At 42.8% G+C, this 18,756-nt stretch overlaps 1 protein-coding gene across 2 annotated transcripts in view; it reads right to left on the bottom strand.

Annotated features, from left to right (window-relative positions):
* AHCYL1 (adenosylhomocysteinase like 1) overlaps positions 1 to 17,905 on the bottom strand; it is a 39,213-nt gene extending 21,308 nt beyond the window's left edge. For both annotated transcript variants that reach the window (XM_046012775.1, XM_046012783.1), the window contains exon 1: positions 17,522 to 17,905. In XM_046012775.1, the coding sequence (XP_045868731.1) occupies positions 17,522 to 17,641 (120 nt within the window). In that variant the 5' untranslated portion in view covers positions 17,642 to 17,905. The remainder of the gene's footprint in view (positions 1 to 17,521) is intronic.
* Between the last annotated feature and the right edge of the window lie 851 nt (positions 17,906 to 18,756).

The raw sequence follows: 18,756 nt of genomic DNA on the forward strand, positions 1-18,756 counted from the left end.
TAATCCTTGCCTGAACCAATTATATTGGGGGGGGGGGTTGTTACAGAATCATGGTTTTTCCCCTATCATTCTTTGCACATACATTAGCTGGCATTACTTTTGTAACGAAAAGCTTTTCTTCTCCTTCTTTTACTTTTTTCTTTACTTGTCATTCATATTTTTATTTATTCAATCTGTTACACTAAATTATACAATGAGTACACTCAATGCTCCAGTTGTCCCAAACTGGGCCAGTGGGAGTCTCCTTCAAGTTGACTCTTCTGTTTAAGCACTTCCTTCCTGGCATAAGATACACCAGATTCACCTTGTTCTTTCTCTGCTTCAGACCTGGAATCAGCCATTTCTCCAAGAAGCCCGTATTTCTTTCAGTGGGGAATGTTATTTAGAAAGTAGTTTCTGAGTATATAAATTGAGCTAATTGTTATTAGAGGTGTCAGTGCTAGTAAGTTCTTTTATGGGACAGAGAAATCTTTTTGTTTACTCATGAGTTTATATTGATATTTCCATTTCAAATTTAACATTGCCTTTTAAAAACTTTTAATTTTCCTTTTGTATTTCTTTCCTCTTATGATGACAATCTTGGTCTCTAATAGCAATGATACACTTACTTGTTTTATTCTATAATACATCTAAAACAATTTCAAAATTTTAAGAGTAATATTACTAACAACATGCTACACAGTAAAGTACCAATATTTCACTGAAGTTCTTTTTGTCTTTAGAAAATACCTCAAAGGATGTATAATTCAAGTATGGTTTTCTAGGTGATTATATAATCAATTTGTTATGTGGTTAGATTCATTTGTGTCTGTTAACAAGCAATTGTAAGGTTTCCTTTTTCTCTTTAATTTTTTGACATTTTATGAAACACACATCTCAAAGTTTTAAAGGTATAGTCAGAGAAGTCTCTCTGCCATTTCCAACTCCACCCCCCCATCACCATTTTCATTGGTTTCTGGTTTATGTTCATTTCTGGAGATAGAAAAAAAAGTATATATTTATACTCTTATTTTCCTTTTCTTACCCAAAAGGCAGAATGCTAAAATATTCTGCACCTTGTTTTTTTTGTTTGTTTTTTTCCACTTAGGAAATCACTTTGAATTGGTTCAGAGTATAAGAATCAGTAATTCTTAAATGCTGGGAAGGACTGCAGGTTACTACTATTCACCTTATATGTTTGTAATAAAAAGTCATTAACCTAAAGCCAACCTTGACTTTAAATAGAGCTCAAAGAAATTAAACTGGCAAACCTCACTGCAAGGTATGCTGAGGTATTCTTTAAGATGAAAATTTGTCAAATGCTTATGAATAGGTAAAGTTGTACATGTCAAATGAATTTTTATGAAAAGAAAAGTTAATAGCAAATGCAAGCAGTCCATCAATGGACAGATCTAGAAGGAAGATGGAGTTTCTGACATTTTGGAAGGTGGCCCCACAGACTGAGTAAATGCCATCTGTATAATTTCTGAGCCTGCCAAGAAGGAACAAGAAGATTGGAGATGTATAAAAACAATTCTTCCTTCCTTGTTTTGGAAGTTTAGCTTACATGAAAGTGAAAGCCAACTACATCTTGCAAACTCAAAGCCTCTACACATACTTGTTTGAGTGAATGAGTTCCACCTGTAAGTCACAGCAACTTTGGGGGAAGCTACATCCACTGAGAAGTGCAAGACATGCAAATCCATGCGAAACAGTTTACGGCAGAAGAACTACAAGCAGCTCCATAAAGGCAGTAGCTGAGTTTACCTAGATGTGCTTTCTAAACTCTAGACTAACACCCAGCCAAGGTTAATAAGACAGAAACCCTATCAGTTTTTGGTTACCATCCACTGCTTCCCATAAAGTATAGGCTCAAGGGAGTAAAAAGTCATCAAAACTCAACATTAAATAAAGATATTAGACTTTAAAGACCTAATACTTAACAGTGACTATGTAGTAACAGGTATTGTATCCAAATGTGGGTGGGTCAACAGGACCTTTCAGAATCTACTCCGCAGACACATAGTTTCAATTTCAAAAAACAAGGTAAAAATCACTTTTTAAAGATTCAGCTGCAGGGGGCGCCTGGGTGGCTCAGTGGTTTAGGCCGCTGCCTTCGGCTCGGGTCATGGTCTCAGGGTCCTGGGATCGAGTCCCGCATCGGGCTCTCTGCTCGGCGGGGAGCCTGCTTCCCTCTCACTCTCTCTGCTTGCCTCTCTGCCTACTTGTGATCTCTCTCTGTCAAATAAATAAATAAAATCTTTAAAAAAAAAAATAAATATTTAAAGATTCAGCTGCAGGTGGCTTTAGTTTCCACAGCTTTTAACAAAACACAAAATATTAAACTTCTAAGAGACTAGAGACACAAGGACAAGAATCTGACCACTGGTCACATCAAAAACATAACTATATTTTTCATTCTAGAGAGGTAATGTTTGCCATCTCTTCCTGGCTTTCTAACTTGAGATGTGTATGTTCATTTTTAGATAAAAGTCTCAGGATGAAATCATGACCTCAGATAAACCTGTAAGAAAGATGGTGAAAAGACTTGTTGGCTGTAATGTCTCTGGGGCTATTTAAAAATAAGAACTACTCAGATACCTGGGTAGCTCAGTTGGTTAACTGTCTGACTCTAGATTTTGGCTCAGGTCATGACCTCATGGTCTTGAGATCAGACCCTACATTGGCTCTTTGCTGGCTGTGAAGGCTGCTTAAGATTCTCTTGCTCTCCCCCTCCTTTCCCCGCCACCCCATGCACTTGCTCAGTCTCTCTCTCTCTCAAAACAAACAAACAAAAAACTAAAAGCAAACAAAAATCAAACAAAAAACCCCAAACACACACCAAAAAACCCCAAAACAAAACTACCTATTGCTCCAGAATGAATACAGGATAATCCCATCACTCTATTTCCCAGACCAGAATACAAAAGTGGAGTTTTCCTGACCCATCACTTTCTTAACGGTCATTTTCTAATGAATAAAGTGGATAGACGCACAAGGATAAAGACCTCTTGCTTTAGGTTGTATCGCAAACTAAAAGTCAAAATTAAATCTGGTATAGGAGGAGTTACTCAGCATGTTTTATCAATAAATAACAATGCCAGAACATCACTGATCTCAGTATTTTTCAAACCATTTTTGTTTAAATGCTGGCATACAAAGAACAAGTAAAACCGCCTGTGAGCATCACATCAGGACTTTGACTTACTGCTGATCATAAATTTGAAATCCACGTTTAAACCAGTATTGTAAAAACAAAGGTCCTGTGAATGCCTGTGTTTTTTTAAAAAATATTTTTATTTTATTTATTTGTAGAGAGAGAGAAGACAGAGAGAAAGCACAAGCAGGGGGAGCAGCAGGTTCCCCGCTGAGAAAAGAACCCGATGTGATACTTAGCCCGATGTGATACTCCCGGGACCCTGGGATCATGACCTGAGCCAAAGGCAGATGCTTAACCAACTAAGCCACCCTGGCATCACCTGATTGCCTAGATTTCTATGATGTTCTAGTTTAAGCACTCTGCTTCAACATGAGTGGCCCACAGATATGACTTCTTTATAGAGGATTCCTTACAGAGCATCTGTATTTTCAAAATATTTTAGAATCTTTTGAGTGTAGGATTTACTTTTCACAGATGAAAAAAAAAAGAACAGGGGTGGGCATTAAGTGACTTTCTGAAGGCAAATTTGCTAACAAAGCTGAGATTTAAAAAAAAAAAAAAAAAAAGGAAAAAGCAAGGGAGAAAAAAATCCCTACAGGTCCAGTACTATTATCCTTCTTTTGGAATAGGCTGGGGGAAACAGCAGCTTTCCCCTGTATTTTCAAGAAGTCAGTTACAGAATAGTCTACTATTGCACAGAAGCTCTCTGGGCTTCCAGATGAACACCTGTGAATCTAGGGATGGAAAAAGAATTATTTCTGTTCCAAAATCTACACTGATTTTGGGAGAAGTACAATGATGCAAAGAAATATATTAAAGTTGCCAACAAATTGCCTTGAGAGGTATGGTTCCTTGGGCTGGAAAGGGTGAGGAGAGAGTAAGAGCCCAAACACTGTGGAAGCAAAAAGCTCTGTGCTGACATGTATGTCCACTGTCTTCTGGTGGCAGAATGGGGAGGAGGAGAATGCACAGGCAATCTAATCCTGACGACTAGGATGAGAGAAATGACCCCAAAATGTCTTGTAGGCATCAAGAGCAATGAAGAAATTCCATCTGTGTTTATTACACAAGGAGATTTTCAAATTTGGTACGGTTAAAGCCAACCAATGATTTTTTTTTCATCATCTGGGAAACCTGCTATTTTCATAAGAAATGACCATACTTTAGGGGCACCAGGGTGGCCCAGTGGGTTAAGCCTCTGCCTTCAGCTCAGGTCTTGATCTCAGGGTTCTGGGTTTGAGCCCCATATCGGGCTCTCTGCTCTGCAGGGTGCCTGCTTCTAACCTCTCTGCCTGCTGCTCTGCCTACTTGTGATCTCTCTCTCTCTGTCAAATAAATAAATAAATAAACTCTTTAAAAAAAAATGACCATACTTTAAAACATGCAACAGAGAATACATTTTAAATGTGTTTTTTAAGGCAACTTATTTATGTTGTGCCCAATGGGTACGTGGGCATTTTCCCTCTCACACACAGCACAATTAGAGTATATGTCCTTAAACTGAGAACTCCACCAGGTCCCCTTCTCACCTGTGGTGTGGTATTCAAACAGTATCTACTCCAAGTCACCTTGCATCTTCTAACGTGTCTGAAAGATCTGGCAAAGTCAGATTTTTCCAATACAAAACAAGTTCTCTGACTTTACAACAACTAAAAAATAGTTCTTATATGGTTATTAATTTTATTGAAGTATTCTGGATTTAAGTAATATGATCAGTGAATTTTGATTTCATATCTATGGTAGGTATTTAAACTACTCATTTAATGAATGAAGAAAACATTCTGGCTATATGGTTTTTAGGATAATTTTTTCCAAAAACTGAGTAGCAGATTTTAACTATATAGCTTACATGCTGAATAGAACCTTAAACAGTCCCAGGAAGTGAGGTCTGAAGTTCCTCTGATCATTCAAAGGGCTTCTTTAAAAATAGATAAATTGGTGGTGTGATTCTATTCCCCTAGATTAGGGAGCTTTGGTTTTTAATGGATCATTGAGCAAACATCGAGACATCCATATACTAACAGCAGGTTGGAAGGTTTCATAGCAGAACAGCTTTTCCATATGCTGGACAAACTGGAGCAGTTACAACTGGAATCATCTAGAGCCTCCAGTCTCCTTTGGCGGGGGACTGTGGGGTCTGTTCTTTAATGGGCTCTGAATGTATAACAGTTTGGCTTAGAAGACCTTGAATACATCACTTTTTCGGCAATCCCTCAATGTGGGTCTCTAAAGTTCCCCTTAGATCTCTGGAAAGAGAAACAAGAATTCCCTGTAACGATCACCCTTCAAGAGGTCTTGATCTGTAGTTACGCTAATGATCAGATTCCAGGGAGGTTAAAGGTAGAACTGGCACAGGGCTCTGGGTGCTCACTGTGCTCCAACCTCTATTTTTGCCGTGTCCTTTCTACATAATTCTTTCCCCAGTGTCCCAAATGAAATTTCATTCATACTTCTGCAGTATATGTTATACATGGTACTAACTCTAAGGCAGGGTTTAGCCATTCATTCAAGTCAAACACGAACTCTTCCAAGGATAGAAACATATTAATATTGGTATACATAAAGCAAAGTTTTATCTGCCCTCCCCTTTTTATCCCGAGTTCTGTTTGGTAATAAAGGAATAGTGGCAGACCCTTACAGAGTAAAAAAGAATCTTCTTTTTCCTTTTTTTTTTTTTTTTTGGCGTGGGTCTCAAATCCACTCCCTTTGGCTTAAGGCTACCTGGCTTGCCAGCTCAACCACCTTTCTGAGTTCCGCCCTACCTTGTTTCCTCTCATCTCTCTCCAGTCTTTTTACTCCTTGGCTATTTCCTCAGCCCCTCTTCAATCAGCTCCTTCTGTGAGGCTGTATGCTAAAGCCAGAATTTCGCTAAAACATCCTCTCATGATCTTTTTTTTTAGATTTTATTTATTTGACAGACAGAGATCACAGGTAGGCAGAGAGGCAGCCAGAGAGAGAGGAAGAGAAGCAGGCTCCCTGCTGGGCAGAGAGCCCGATGCGGGGCTCGATCCCAGGACCCTGGGATCATGACCGGAGCTGAAGGCAGAGGCTTTAACCCACTGAGCCACCCAGGCGCCCCACCTCTCATGAACTTTTTAATTTTACTACACTCTTAGTCTAGGAATTGATAATATAATTTATTGTGTTAAGAAAATTCTCATCTTCTGACCCAACTTTTAATCCACTGAGTCCAAGAAGCTTAGTCAACCAGAAATCAAGAGGTGGGAATGGGAATAGCATCAAAATCATTCAAAGAGCGCAGACTCAAGAAATGCTATTGGTGTAGTGGAGGCTTAGGAATTCTTTGCACGTACTTTTTTAGAGACACCCTCAAGTTCTTTGCAAATGGCTTTGGCTATGCAGAAGAAGAAACTACAATCCAATGTGGCTAGGAGAGAACAGTCCCAAACATCCAACTCATGGCCTGGACTGATCCTAACCACCAGGTTCTCAATTCTAGGCAAGCGTTCTAGGTTTTTAGCCTGGGTTTATGGATGGGCGCCAGGCTGCCAACTCCCCTTATATGTGAATTGTCATATATATACACATACATATTTACATTAAAATGTGTGTTTATTTTTCTGGAAGATAAACATAGTTCTGATAGGGCTCCAAACCCCAGACGGTTAAGAATCACTACACTTGACTTATGTGACCCAAATAATATCCTCCTCAAGAATGTAAACTCCAGGGGCGCCTGGGTGGCTCAGTGGGTTAAGCCTCTGCCTTCGGCTCAGGTCATGATCTCAGGGTCCTGAGATCGAGCCCCACATTGGTCTCTCTGCTCAGCAGGGAGCCTGCTTCCCCCTCTCTCTCTACTTGTGATCTCTCTATATACATCAAATAAATAAAATCTTAAAAAAAAAAAAAAAAAAGAATGTAAACTCCAGAGGATATGGATCTTTGTCTTGTTCACTGTTGAATCCTAAGTGCCCAGCACAGGTCCTCAGATATAACAGTAGATGCTCAACCCTGAGCTGATAGAGCTGAATGATTTCTGGTCACAGTCTATGCTGAATATTTTGGAAAAGAAGAGTAACCCTAGGCTATTTTCAGGACCTCTCACATGGGGCACAAGATTTTTCCTCAGGGCCAAAGTCATTGGTGGTGGTAGGTGGGAGCTACATTACCATCCCAGTATCAGATTTCATAACAATTTTGGCCAGTCTTGCTAGATAATCTAAAAGACTGGTTCTAAATGTGGGATCTTTCAAGTTTAAGTGGTTTCAAAAAGCACATACTATCCTATTCTCCACTTGCCCCTATCCCTCAACTCTCACCCATTCTGATTAAGGAGATCTAGGTTAGGGCCCTGAAATGAATGTTTTGAAAAGCTCCCTAGGTGACTGATTCCTTCTACTCCACAAGAAGTCCTCATCGAAGACAATCTAAGCAGGATCCAAAAAAGCAAACCCAAGCACAGTGAGTTCACCAGGCTCTTAAAGCAACTGAAGGCACCCAGGGAACAACCGGGTTAGACACATCTCGTTCAGAGATAAAACAAATACGGCAAAGGAAGAAGAAAATCTGCCTCTTTAATACCAACTCCATCTGTCAGGTATAGCCAATCCATTAAACAGATCTACAAGGTTTAGGAGAACATGACAAAGAGCTTGTCCCAGGAAGACAGACTGTATTTTTACAATGGCTTGGTCCAAAATCAGTAAGAATTGGCAAGGTGCTCTCATTCCAAACATGCCCAGTGTTCAGCTAATCCCCTCCCTGTGGAGTCAAAAAAGAATGTGCAGAATTCTGAACCCTCTATTCCTCAAATAGGAGGGGTTCCTTCTTCTGAATGCAAGGGTTGAAACTAATCTCATCAACCCTCCACTCCTAATTATAAACTAGGTAGACGAATGAGATGCCTCCCAATGTGGGAGCTCTCCATCTAACCTTTATGACTTGTAAATATCCTTTACCCCATCTCACAAAAGTCATGCCTCTGCCAACCTCAATTTATTTTCAACTGGCAAATAAGAGCAGAAACCACCCCCAGAGTAATGTTTTCCTTGGGGAAATCCTGGGGAAGGGTGCAATAAGGTCAGTGCCTCCAGCATGCGTTTTCCCTGGACTTACAATACAGCTTATTACATTTAGAACATCATGTTCCCAACCAGCTTGGTCTCTTTTCTGTTATAAATCTGAAGTAAACAGATTCTACAGCAGCTACAAGTCTGTTACCAAGGCCACTGTATTGATCAGTATAATTAACATTCACAATTCATCTAGTCCAGCATGACAAGCCAGCTGGGCTACTCTCCGTAAGAACTGAACACTGGAAATCTTCATGTCTTGCGTGCTAAGAATTCTGGTGGTCTGAAGCTGGGCCCTAAAAACTTGTAGGAGACTACCCGGCCACCCACAGGAAACAATTAGTTACCAGAACAATCAAACACATCTGTCCTCTTTACGAAGTGCCTATTTCTACCTCCAAAACTACAAAATTCTGAAGGTCTCCCTTTCCCCTGAATCCTGCTTACATCACATACTTAGGGAAACAAAACACACAAAATCCTCAATGCCAACTAGAGCCTGATTCCGGGTTAGGACAAGCACTGGCCCAGTTCCCAGAAGACTGTAACTCTGAAGAAGGTGTCTTTCAAAGACAAGGGCATATAAAGCTTTTGAACATGGAGCTCAGTCATTGGTTCAGAAGAGGCAGCTAGGGCTGCAGAAGGAGAAGAATCAGAAGTTTGCCCACTGTTGTTTATCACTTTTAGGACTCCAACACAAACTCCAAAATGAAACAGTTCAACTCACTGATGGCCCTCAAATCCCGAACATCCTAAGAGTAAGCCTCTGTTCCTTAAATCAAAAGCATGTGTAAACCAGAACACTACTTTCAACTTAGGGCAGTGTCCCTAAAATGCTAAGGGTTTAAAGCTTGGTGGGACATCAAATTACCTTCTCATTACATGTAAGGATATCCCTAAGCTTCTAGCCTACTGCCCTGTGGTTTAAAACTTGGTGGGACATCAAATTACCTTCCCATTACATGTAAGGATATCCCTAAGCTTCTAACTTACTGCCCTGTGGTTCTTGGCTACTCAGCTAAGAAGCTGGAGGCTTTGTATCTCAACAGCTTCCTCCCTTACCTCCTATTTCAGGCATTATAAAGAGATCTACTAAGCTGTTGGAAATTCTTATCAATGTCTCACCTGCAGTTTTTGGTATTTCCATTATCACCCAATGAGAGGGATCGAGTTAAAAAAACAATCTTTTGCCAACTGAAAGGGACAGGGAGCCAAGGCAACCAAGTGAGTCCAACTCACTTTCTCCCAGTGATAATCATCTCACAATATTTTCCTCCATAAACAAGTATGACAGTACTCATATGCCAGGCACTGCTATACGTAAGTGTGAGATATGGTCCTTGCCCTCAGTATGCCTGGGTTACAGAAACCAAATGAAAGTTCAGATTCAGGTATTAAGTCAGTCCTTAAAACAAAAATAGTTTTGTTGAGAAATACTACACTGAAATCAAACCTATTTTTGAGAGATACAGAGGAACAAATTATTTTGTTTAGTTTTGATAGTGTAGCACATGAGTTCCCTAAACACTCCTGAGAATTAGCTCTGAAGCTTTGGAGGCACCACGCTTCACATGAAGGGCAGAGGGTATGAGACAGTGTAAGAACCCCTGGAAGTTGCTGAAATGCTGGTTTCAGTATGCCTAAGTTCCTGAGTTGAAACCTCAAGGCATTGATAATGAGTCTCTTGGGAAGCTGAGGAGCATCCCAAAGAGGGGGCCAGCAAAGAACACCAACAACCTTGGCTTTGTTTCAAGGACAAACTGCAAGCTGGAAACAATCTCAGCAGTTTCTGCATCTGTAAAGAAAAGAGTCACTAAGGCTGAAAGACCTCCGCTTCTAAATCAGGGTTTTTAACCCAGGATCCACGAATGAGTTTCAGGAAGTATCGCAAGTCCTCTGAAACTTACGCAAGTTTTTGTGTTCCTGAATTTTCCCCAAGAACTGTAATTTTCATAAGATTCTTAAAGGGATCTATGACTGAAAAGATTAAGAACCATTGTTCTAGAGTTTCTAATCCAGTGACTATCTCAGGAGCATCCCTCAAACTGGCAAAAGGGAAACCTATTGCAGTTCTCTACCTTCCATACAGATTCACCTACTTATTGACCTCTCTCCTAAAAGGAGAAACAGAGATGAGGGTGTGCACTTTGAAAATTCAAGGTGGAGAGCTCTTTTCAAAATCTCCAAAATAAAGCTAACCATCCTGAAAGTCCAAATAAATCTTTCTTAAGACCTTTGAGGAGGGAGGTGGCCAAAACGGCAGAGCAGAACCATGGTCCTACTTACTTTTCTTTCTTTTTTTTTTTTTTAAGATTTTATTTATTTATTTGACAGAGAGAGATACAAGTAGGCAGAGAGGCAGGCAAAGAGAGTGAGAGGGAAGCAGGCTCCCTGCCGAGCAGAGAGCCCAATGCGGGACTCGATCCCAGGACCCTGAGATCATGACCTGAGCCGAAGGCAGCGGCCTAAACCACTGAGCCACCCAGGCGCCCCCTACTTACTTTTCTAATAGGTCCCGTTTTTGGTTTCAGGATCCTAAGATCATGATGAACACAAGCCATAGCCCCAAAACTCTGACTTGAGGTCAAGCCAGTCCTGGGGGAAAGGAATAAAGTAATTCCCATTATGTCCGTGGAAACCTGTTCCCCAAAGGGTCACCTTAATTAATAAGTACCACAAGAGCTGGAAACATTTACAAAGAAAACCAAACAAAACCAAACCCAGAACTTCCAAAATCCCGACATTATTCAAACCACAGTGCAATGGACAGCTTCATTCACAAGATGGAAATGAAACATGGTTACAATCATCTCCTCTGGGCCTTTAACTGCCTCCCCCACCCCGACCCTCACTCACTCACCAATTCCCCATCTAGCTCACAGAGCTGTGCACCACTGCGGATCAGCACATTAGCGTTTTCCTTGGCACCTGGAACACACAGCATGCTCAGTGGGATTCCACTGACGCCACTGTGCGTGTACAGAAGAAAGAAGAGAAAGATATACAAAAGGGCCTTTTCTAGTTGGGCAGTTTTTCAGATTGTAGAGAACAAAGCCTGAGGCAGGTCCAAGATGAACAGCATGGAACAGTGGGCAGTCCCAAGCCCTCCTGTTCAAGCCTCGTTCCACCACACGACTGAGTACCGGGTGTCCACTTTAGCAGTGAACTGGTTTGGGCTGGTGAAGGAGAACATTTTCAGCCCATTAAGCTCTACAGGTAAAGTACAGAGGCATGTCAACTGAGGTACTGGGACTTCTGTGGCAAGAAAGCAGGAGCATGCTGGGCCAGTCCTACATTTGTATTAATTCAAAGTCTTTTCTTCCGCTCGACCACAGGATTCCAAATACTACCTCTTACCAGTGGTTCATTATGCTTTTTCACTTAGTGGCCCGTTTGCGTAGTAAATGATTAAGCCCCATTGTATATTGCTAAGTAGCACCAATCATTATACTCATTCTGAGATTAAGGTACCCGACTGAATCCTTTGGAAAAACTGAACAGAGATAGGAAAAAAATGAGACCAGTCTCAGTGTCAACAAAAGCACGGGTGTTCCACCCTAGTTCTGTAATTGCTTCAGAGCAAAGGCCACACACTTCTGCAGGAGAAAATCACTTAAATGTAATTAGGAGCAGACTGTTTAGAGCAAAGAGAAAGAGTAGCTGAGGTAGGGACTTGGAATACACAGGGATGGGATCTGATTTGATGGTGATTACATAAAAAGATAAAATCACACCTCCAAAGGGTCTTTGGAATTGTTTTATGTAATTCAGGGATTCTAGTTTGGGAAGACTCCCAGATGACTGCAGTTTGAGAAAATAAAACTCCTGGACTCAGCTAGCCCACTGTCTGAGAGGCACCCACCTTCTACAGGTGCACTGTGTGATGTGAAGGGTGGAGGAAGAGGGGTCAGGTAGAGCATGCCCCATTTCTATCACAAATTCTAGGTTCTCTCGTTGTCTGCGCACCTCTGAGAAGTCCACTATTTTAGTGTTCAATAGGTTTAAGTCCTACATAAAATAACATTTTTCTCATGGAAAAATTTTTTCCTGTTGAAAAGACATTCCAACAGAAACATCTTTGTTTTGGCTCTTTAAGACCATTTCAAAATTCCATATAAACCAGGATACTTTTTAAAGTTTACAGAGGCAGTCACTGAACAGCAATGGTGGGATGACAGGTCTAAACCAGAACTGTACCAGGCAAAGGAAAAACATGGTCACTCTAGTTATAAAGGAATAAAAGTGCTAAGTAAATTTACTAAATGCTAATCCCCTCAGCAATCCTGTAGTACTATCATTATTCCTCATTTTACAGACAAGAAAATGGAGGCTCCACAGGTTAAGTCACTTGCCCAAAGGCACATGGTTTTTGGATGCTAGGGACTGAAGGTAAACCCGACTCCAAAAATCAAGTGCTTAATGTATATTGTACTCCTCAGTTTTAGGAATAAAAAGGGGAAGTTAAAGAGATCTTATGTAATAGCTAAGCAAGAGTGGGAGAGCAAGAGAACTACCTGAATGAGTCAAAGGAAAATATGGAATTGTAAGAGAAAAGGTGACCATACTTTTATGTGACGTTTTAACTGCTTATCATATTCGAGATGCTGACATCGTTTACTGACAAGGGTAGGAAAGACAATTTGTGGTAAGAATCTTGTTTACAGATCATAACTACTTGAGGTGGCAGAGTAAATTTATGAAGAATCACAGGCCACTAGAAATCTACAAGAGTCTATATATCAAAATATTCTTCATAAATAACTTTACAAGAATACATAGGGAAACACACACTGGACCCAAATGATACTCCTCCCCCCCCCCATAAAATAAAACATAACACGACTATAATCTTGCCAGCAAGGGATCTAGACAATGAACAGATTTCTGTTACAAGATAAAAGTCTAAAGGAACTTAGAACAAAGTAATTTGGAAACTAGTGTCTAACAACCTAATAAGAAAACAAGATAATCAGTATCTGTGGAGAAATCCAAACATGATCTTACACCCTTGACTTCTGTCTGAAGACTTTCCCTAAAACAGCAGCTGTCCTGAAGAGAATCAAGAGATCCTAATAATGTAGAGAAGATAAGAAATATTCACCTATCAAACTCTTCTTGGTGAATCCCAAGAAGTATGGGTGCAAATTCAGTAACACTGCATCAAGAATTAGCCATAACATAGCCCTGATGAGAAGAGGAGCAACCTGCATTCCACCGGACAGGTTAACAGCTAAAGTAGGACTCACTTGATTTCTAAGTAGGGCTCTACTTGCTCTCACTAGCTCATCCTTTTGATAAACTGAGGCTGCTATATGTGCCTTACTCAAATAAAAAATATCCTACAAGCAAAAGTAGTAGTGTGTCTTTTCTTTTCCCCTACTGCTGGTGGTAAAAGTCTATCTGCATAGATCTTAGGTTTAATGCCTAATGTATCACTCTGGAGAGTACCCCCCCCCCAAATATTCAGAAGTACAGAGTGTCCCCCCAGTAAATGTTCAGAAGTGCAGAGAATAGCAAATGCTCTGACAGGCTTCCAGAGAAGTCCATCTTCAGAAGTTTCATCAAGCTGGAGACTTGGGTTTACTCTTAGAAAAAAATAAAATCAACTCAATACAATGTCTATTTCCAAAGCCCAAGGACAGCTCTCACTCCTGCAATACAAAGTAGCAAAAAGAGGGATAAATACCCAGTGATTATGGGAAACTAGCAGGTTTATTTGGGTCTACTGATAACTGCCAACATTAAACAAGGATCCTCTTTAGCTGCAGAACAATGTACACTACCCTTACAACTAAGGAACCCCTTTTCTGGGGCGCCTGGATGGCTCAGTGGGTTGGGGCCTCTGCCTTCGGCTCGGGTCATGGTCCCAGGGTCTTGGCATGGAGCCCCTCATCTGGCTCTGTGCCTGGCAGGGGGGCGGGGGCTGCTTCCCTTCCTTTCTCTCTGCCTGCTTGTGATCTCTGTCAAATAAATAAATAAAATCCTAAAAAAAAAAAAGGAACCCTTTTTCCCACCCCAATTTTCCTGGCAATACAATCTGAAACCAACAGTAACAGTTATGAACAAGTCTTACCATGTGACTCACACTACAGCTGTTAACACTGTCCCAAGAAAATCTTCTTTAGAACTCTGGGTCAGCCAAAGCTGTCTTCCCAGGTAAATGGTACATGTATTACCTCCCACATTTGCTAATGCAATTCCCTTTATCATCTGACTCCTAGGAGGGAAGAGTTGCATGTGATGATCAGCCTCATCAATTGTCTTAGTCCTCAGGGTAAATATTTTTTCCCTTTCTTCTACAGTTTTGACTTTTTCTTTTTTTAAAGATTTATCTATTTATTTGAGACAGCGAGTGAGCGCATGGGTGGAGGGGAGAGGGAGAAGCAGGCTCCCCACTGAGCAGAGAGCGGGATGCAGGACTCCATCACAGGACCCTGAGACTACCACCTGAGCCAAGGGCAGAAGCTTAACCAACTGAACTACCCAGGCACCCCTAGTTTTGACTTTTTATCTATATTGTATTTGTCTTGTGTGACAAGCCATCTCAAATGCTCGCTAAAAAGAGGGATAGTAAGTATACTAATACACTTCCTTAAAACCACTTTTGCAATCTTATCTCCTAACATGCACCTATCTCTACCTGTTCCAAATGAAAAGCACTCATTTAGCAGATGAGGAAACTGAGATACAGAACCTCACTTGCTTAAGGCAGCACCCATTTAGTTGACTTCCTGACACCTAGATCAAATCTTGAATCAAACCAACAAGTCCTATTAACTTCACAGTACTGTGGTAGATCCTGGAGCATACAAAACTAAGTTACAATTATAGCTGAAGAATCTCAATCTTTGCTTTTAAATGATGGACATCTACTCTGCCCCCAAAGTGAACAAAATTTCGCCAGTTACACTGGAATCTGATTTAAGGACCATCAAGGTCACCCTGAAGTGACCTATAGCCTGACTGGCACCTCACTTCCTGAGGGGCCCTGGGGCTTGGAATGATCTAAGGATTACTTAGTCTACAGCCACACTGGAATCCTCACAGGGTAAGGCCAGCACCATCTGAAGAAGTCTTTTTCTTAATATCACTCAGAACACACCACACTGCATTTTTTCTCTTTTCTCAAGCTTTCTCACATTATCCACACATGACAGAGGTACAAAAAGTTACTTAAGTCATAATGTCCAATTCAGTTGTTCTGAAAAAACGGACCACCTAGAACTTGCTATGTGACCTTGACCAGTCCTCAGTCAACTCATTAACTAAATAAATGCCTTTTATCATCACTAGGGGAAGGGTAATTAGTCATCATAAATCTCTTTAATACAAAGTGCTGTGTAAATGCTAAACAACAAACCTCAGGCAGAGCAGGATTAATAAGAAACACGGGGGTACATTTACCAACAAATGGAAACTTATAATAGGGTCTTCCCACATTCCTGGCAGAGACTGCTCATTTCAGCTAATGCAATGAGTCTTTAAAATCATTAGAATTTGGCTTGACAATAGTACACATGAGAATATTTATTCTTGGTAGATGGTCCTACAGACTTCTCAATTACTAGTTAGCTAGGTGGGCAATTAATATTTGAATACCTACTACATGCTAGGTATAGAGCTAGGCACAATACATACACTGGTGAACAAGAGTCCCTGCCTTTATGTAGTTTACAATCTACAATACAAACTTTGCCTTGCTAATAAGTGGCACTTGCAAGAACACGGTCTTACTAAAATTAAGGCACGTAAGAATAAAGACGCTTAATCCCTGAAGCTATTAGACAAAAGAGGACAGGCTAATGGGGAGAGAAGAGTTTAGGGAATTAGGGTAGCAGGGCCTTCCCCTAACTCATTGTAGGTATTACCCTTAAGCATTCTTAGAAAGGCTGTGCCTGTGATTCCAAATAGTCCAGATTACAGTTACTGCCCCAACAAAGCAGTCAACTGAACTGAAAGCGCTAAAAATAAGTAAATCAGACTCCACAGAATCAAAAGATCTTCTACTACCTTTTTAAAGGCATTCTACTGGTACATTTCTCAATTTTGTGGGAAAAGAGAGCTACAGTGCACAATGGCAACCTGTCTTTTCAATCCTGCGTTTGATTTCTGGAGTGGTAGATTAATCTACTTTAAAAACAAAGTCATCCGTCCCACTATGACAGCTTAACTAAATCAGGTGTTGGAGCTACAAAGACTGTAACTATTCCTGCAAACCTTGTATGCAGCTTACACAAGCACTGCATCCCATCAAACACTGCAGGCAGAGGCAGCCTTGAAACACTGTCTTTACAGGAGGAAAATATTTATCCAGCTTCTCACTGGTTTCAGAAAGGTCACCTCTCTGCAAAGATTCTCCCGTCTACTGTTAACTGGGTGCCAGGTACGTGGAAAGTCAAGATGTGGTTGACAGCAAATGCTCACAAAGCACTTGGGATCCCAATTCCATCGTTCAGAGAGCTAGTTAGGCTAAAATCTCCAAAGGTTGCTATTTAATCTTTCACGACAAGAGAATTAGTAGGGTGTCCTTTGAGCTCATCCCGCAGCACAATAGACTAAACTTGTTCTGCCTCAGTTAAGTGCGGTAAAGAATGAGCAATCCTTCCTTACCACCCACCCCTCCAACCCACCCAAGCTCCTTTCTTAAGGGATGCCTAAGTGATCTATTCACATGACTACGATCAACCTGTATCCAAGACAGGGTCTGCTGTCACCAACCTCCAAACGTTAATATCTTACATATGTCGAAGCAACTGGACGACTGTAGAAGATGAAAATCATACTTTCCTTTTCAATCTCATATTGCCCTCGCTGCTTTCACCTGTATAAAAGAGCTAGCTCCACGTATTTTTTCCTCTTGCCTCCAAGCTACCACGCAGTTGCTGGATAAACCAGCCACTGCTCCCAAAGATTTGCCCAAAGCAGCTCTGCCAGATTTACCCACTCACCTGAGGGGTGATTTTCTGTACAGCGCCATCCCCTGGGGCTGGTCACAAGGGTCGACTGAGTTGGCTCACCACGGCCTCCCCCCCCACCCCCGTCTTCGAAAGGCCCTTCATCCAGGAAAAGTCAGGCGCAAATTTAAGGCCCGGCCCTTTCGGATATCAGAAAGATCCCGGAGGGCTAGGGCCGAGGGACAAAGGAAAGTGAGCTCAGGGGCGGCCTTTCCAGCTCGGGATAGGCCTGGGGTCACTCACCCGCCACCCCTCACACCACCTCGGTCGTCCCGGACTACCTCAAACCTGGCCCCTGAAGCCCCGAACTAGCCGGAGCCCGGGCCCTGGGCTCGCTCGTGCCCCTTCCGCGAGGCCCCATCCCAGGCCCCCGCCGCCACCCAGAGCCCCCGCACCTTCTTGGGCGCCTTCGTGACGGTGGCCATGAATGAGTACTTCTCAGCGTCCTCAATCTCCTTGGCCTGCTTCAGCTCCTCCCCGACCCCGGGCAGCGGCATCGCGTCAGGCATCGACATCCCCCGGCCGGCCCGGCCCGCGGCTGACCCGCCGCCCCCGCCTCTTTCCCTCACCCGCGCCCGCCCGCCCGCGCGGCACCCTCAGACACACGTTCGTCCACCCTCCCGCAGAGCCCGCGCGGAGCTGCGTCCGATGCTAAGGTGCTGTGGCCAGCGTCTCGTCCGCTCGGCAGTCTAAACCAGCCAGACAGGGACGGCGGCTACAGGAGCACCAAGAGCAGCAGCGCCGAGGTCCGACCAGCCCGCGCCGCCACCTCCGCCGCACGCAAACACGCACGCAAAGTAAGGGTAGAGGGCGGTGACGCCACGTCAAGTACTGGCAGCTTCGAGCGGGGCGGGGTTAGGGGAAGAGGCGGGGAGAAACGGCGCCCTGCCGTGACGTCACCACGCTGATCAGGCTGCAGAAGCCACGCCTTCTTCTTCCCGCCTCGCTGGTTCCCAGAGTGAGCTGGACACTTTCTGGCGCCAGGTGGCGGCATCAGCCCTGTGAGCGGCGCGTGGTTTCCTCAAGGAGGCCTCGGAACTCGGCGTGGGGGAGAAGGGGTTTCTTTAGGCTGTGGAGTTCCCCCACCAAGGCCTCAGAGGGGCATAAGGGTGACGTTTGGAAGCAAAGACCGAAGTCCTACGCGACACATTCTACAGCCAGTACCAGGAAATATGCGGGGACCCAGACGATCCATTCACTGCCCCAGACCCTTTGGACCAGCAGCCCCTTCCCCATCTGCTCACCCCATAAGGGTCAGGGGAACAGACTCAGAGCACATTGGTTTCTGTATAACCTTTTGTGACCTCCACCACCGTCTTCGCTGGGTCTTGCTTGTTTAAAAAGACCTTCAGGCTGCAGAGCTAATGTTATCTGGCCATTGGGAGGGGGTTAATGGGTAGGGAGTGCAGAGAAGGAGGGGGCTTTGGGGGTGGTAGAGAAAAGTCCTGCCCTGAATGGGTTTCCTGCTCTCCCCGAAGCATAGACTCTGCCAGCTCCCGGTGGCACCCGGGCGTTCTCTTACTGGCCTCTACTATGTGCTCCAGGTTAAGGGCCTGGATAATAGAAGTGTTTGTGATACATTTATGTTTTGCAAGACAGTCCAGCTGCAGAGGCAAAGCCTATTTGGAAC

This window comes from Meles meles, chromosome 1, assembly GCF_922984935.1.
Source record: "Meles meles chromosome 1, mMelMel3.1 paternal haplotype, whole genome shotgun sequence".
Classification (NCBI taxonomy): Eukaryota; Metazoa; Chordata; class Mammalia; order Carnivora; family Mustelidae; genus Meles; species Meles meles.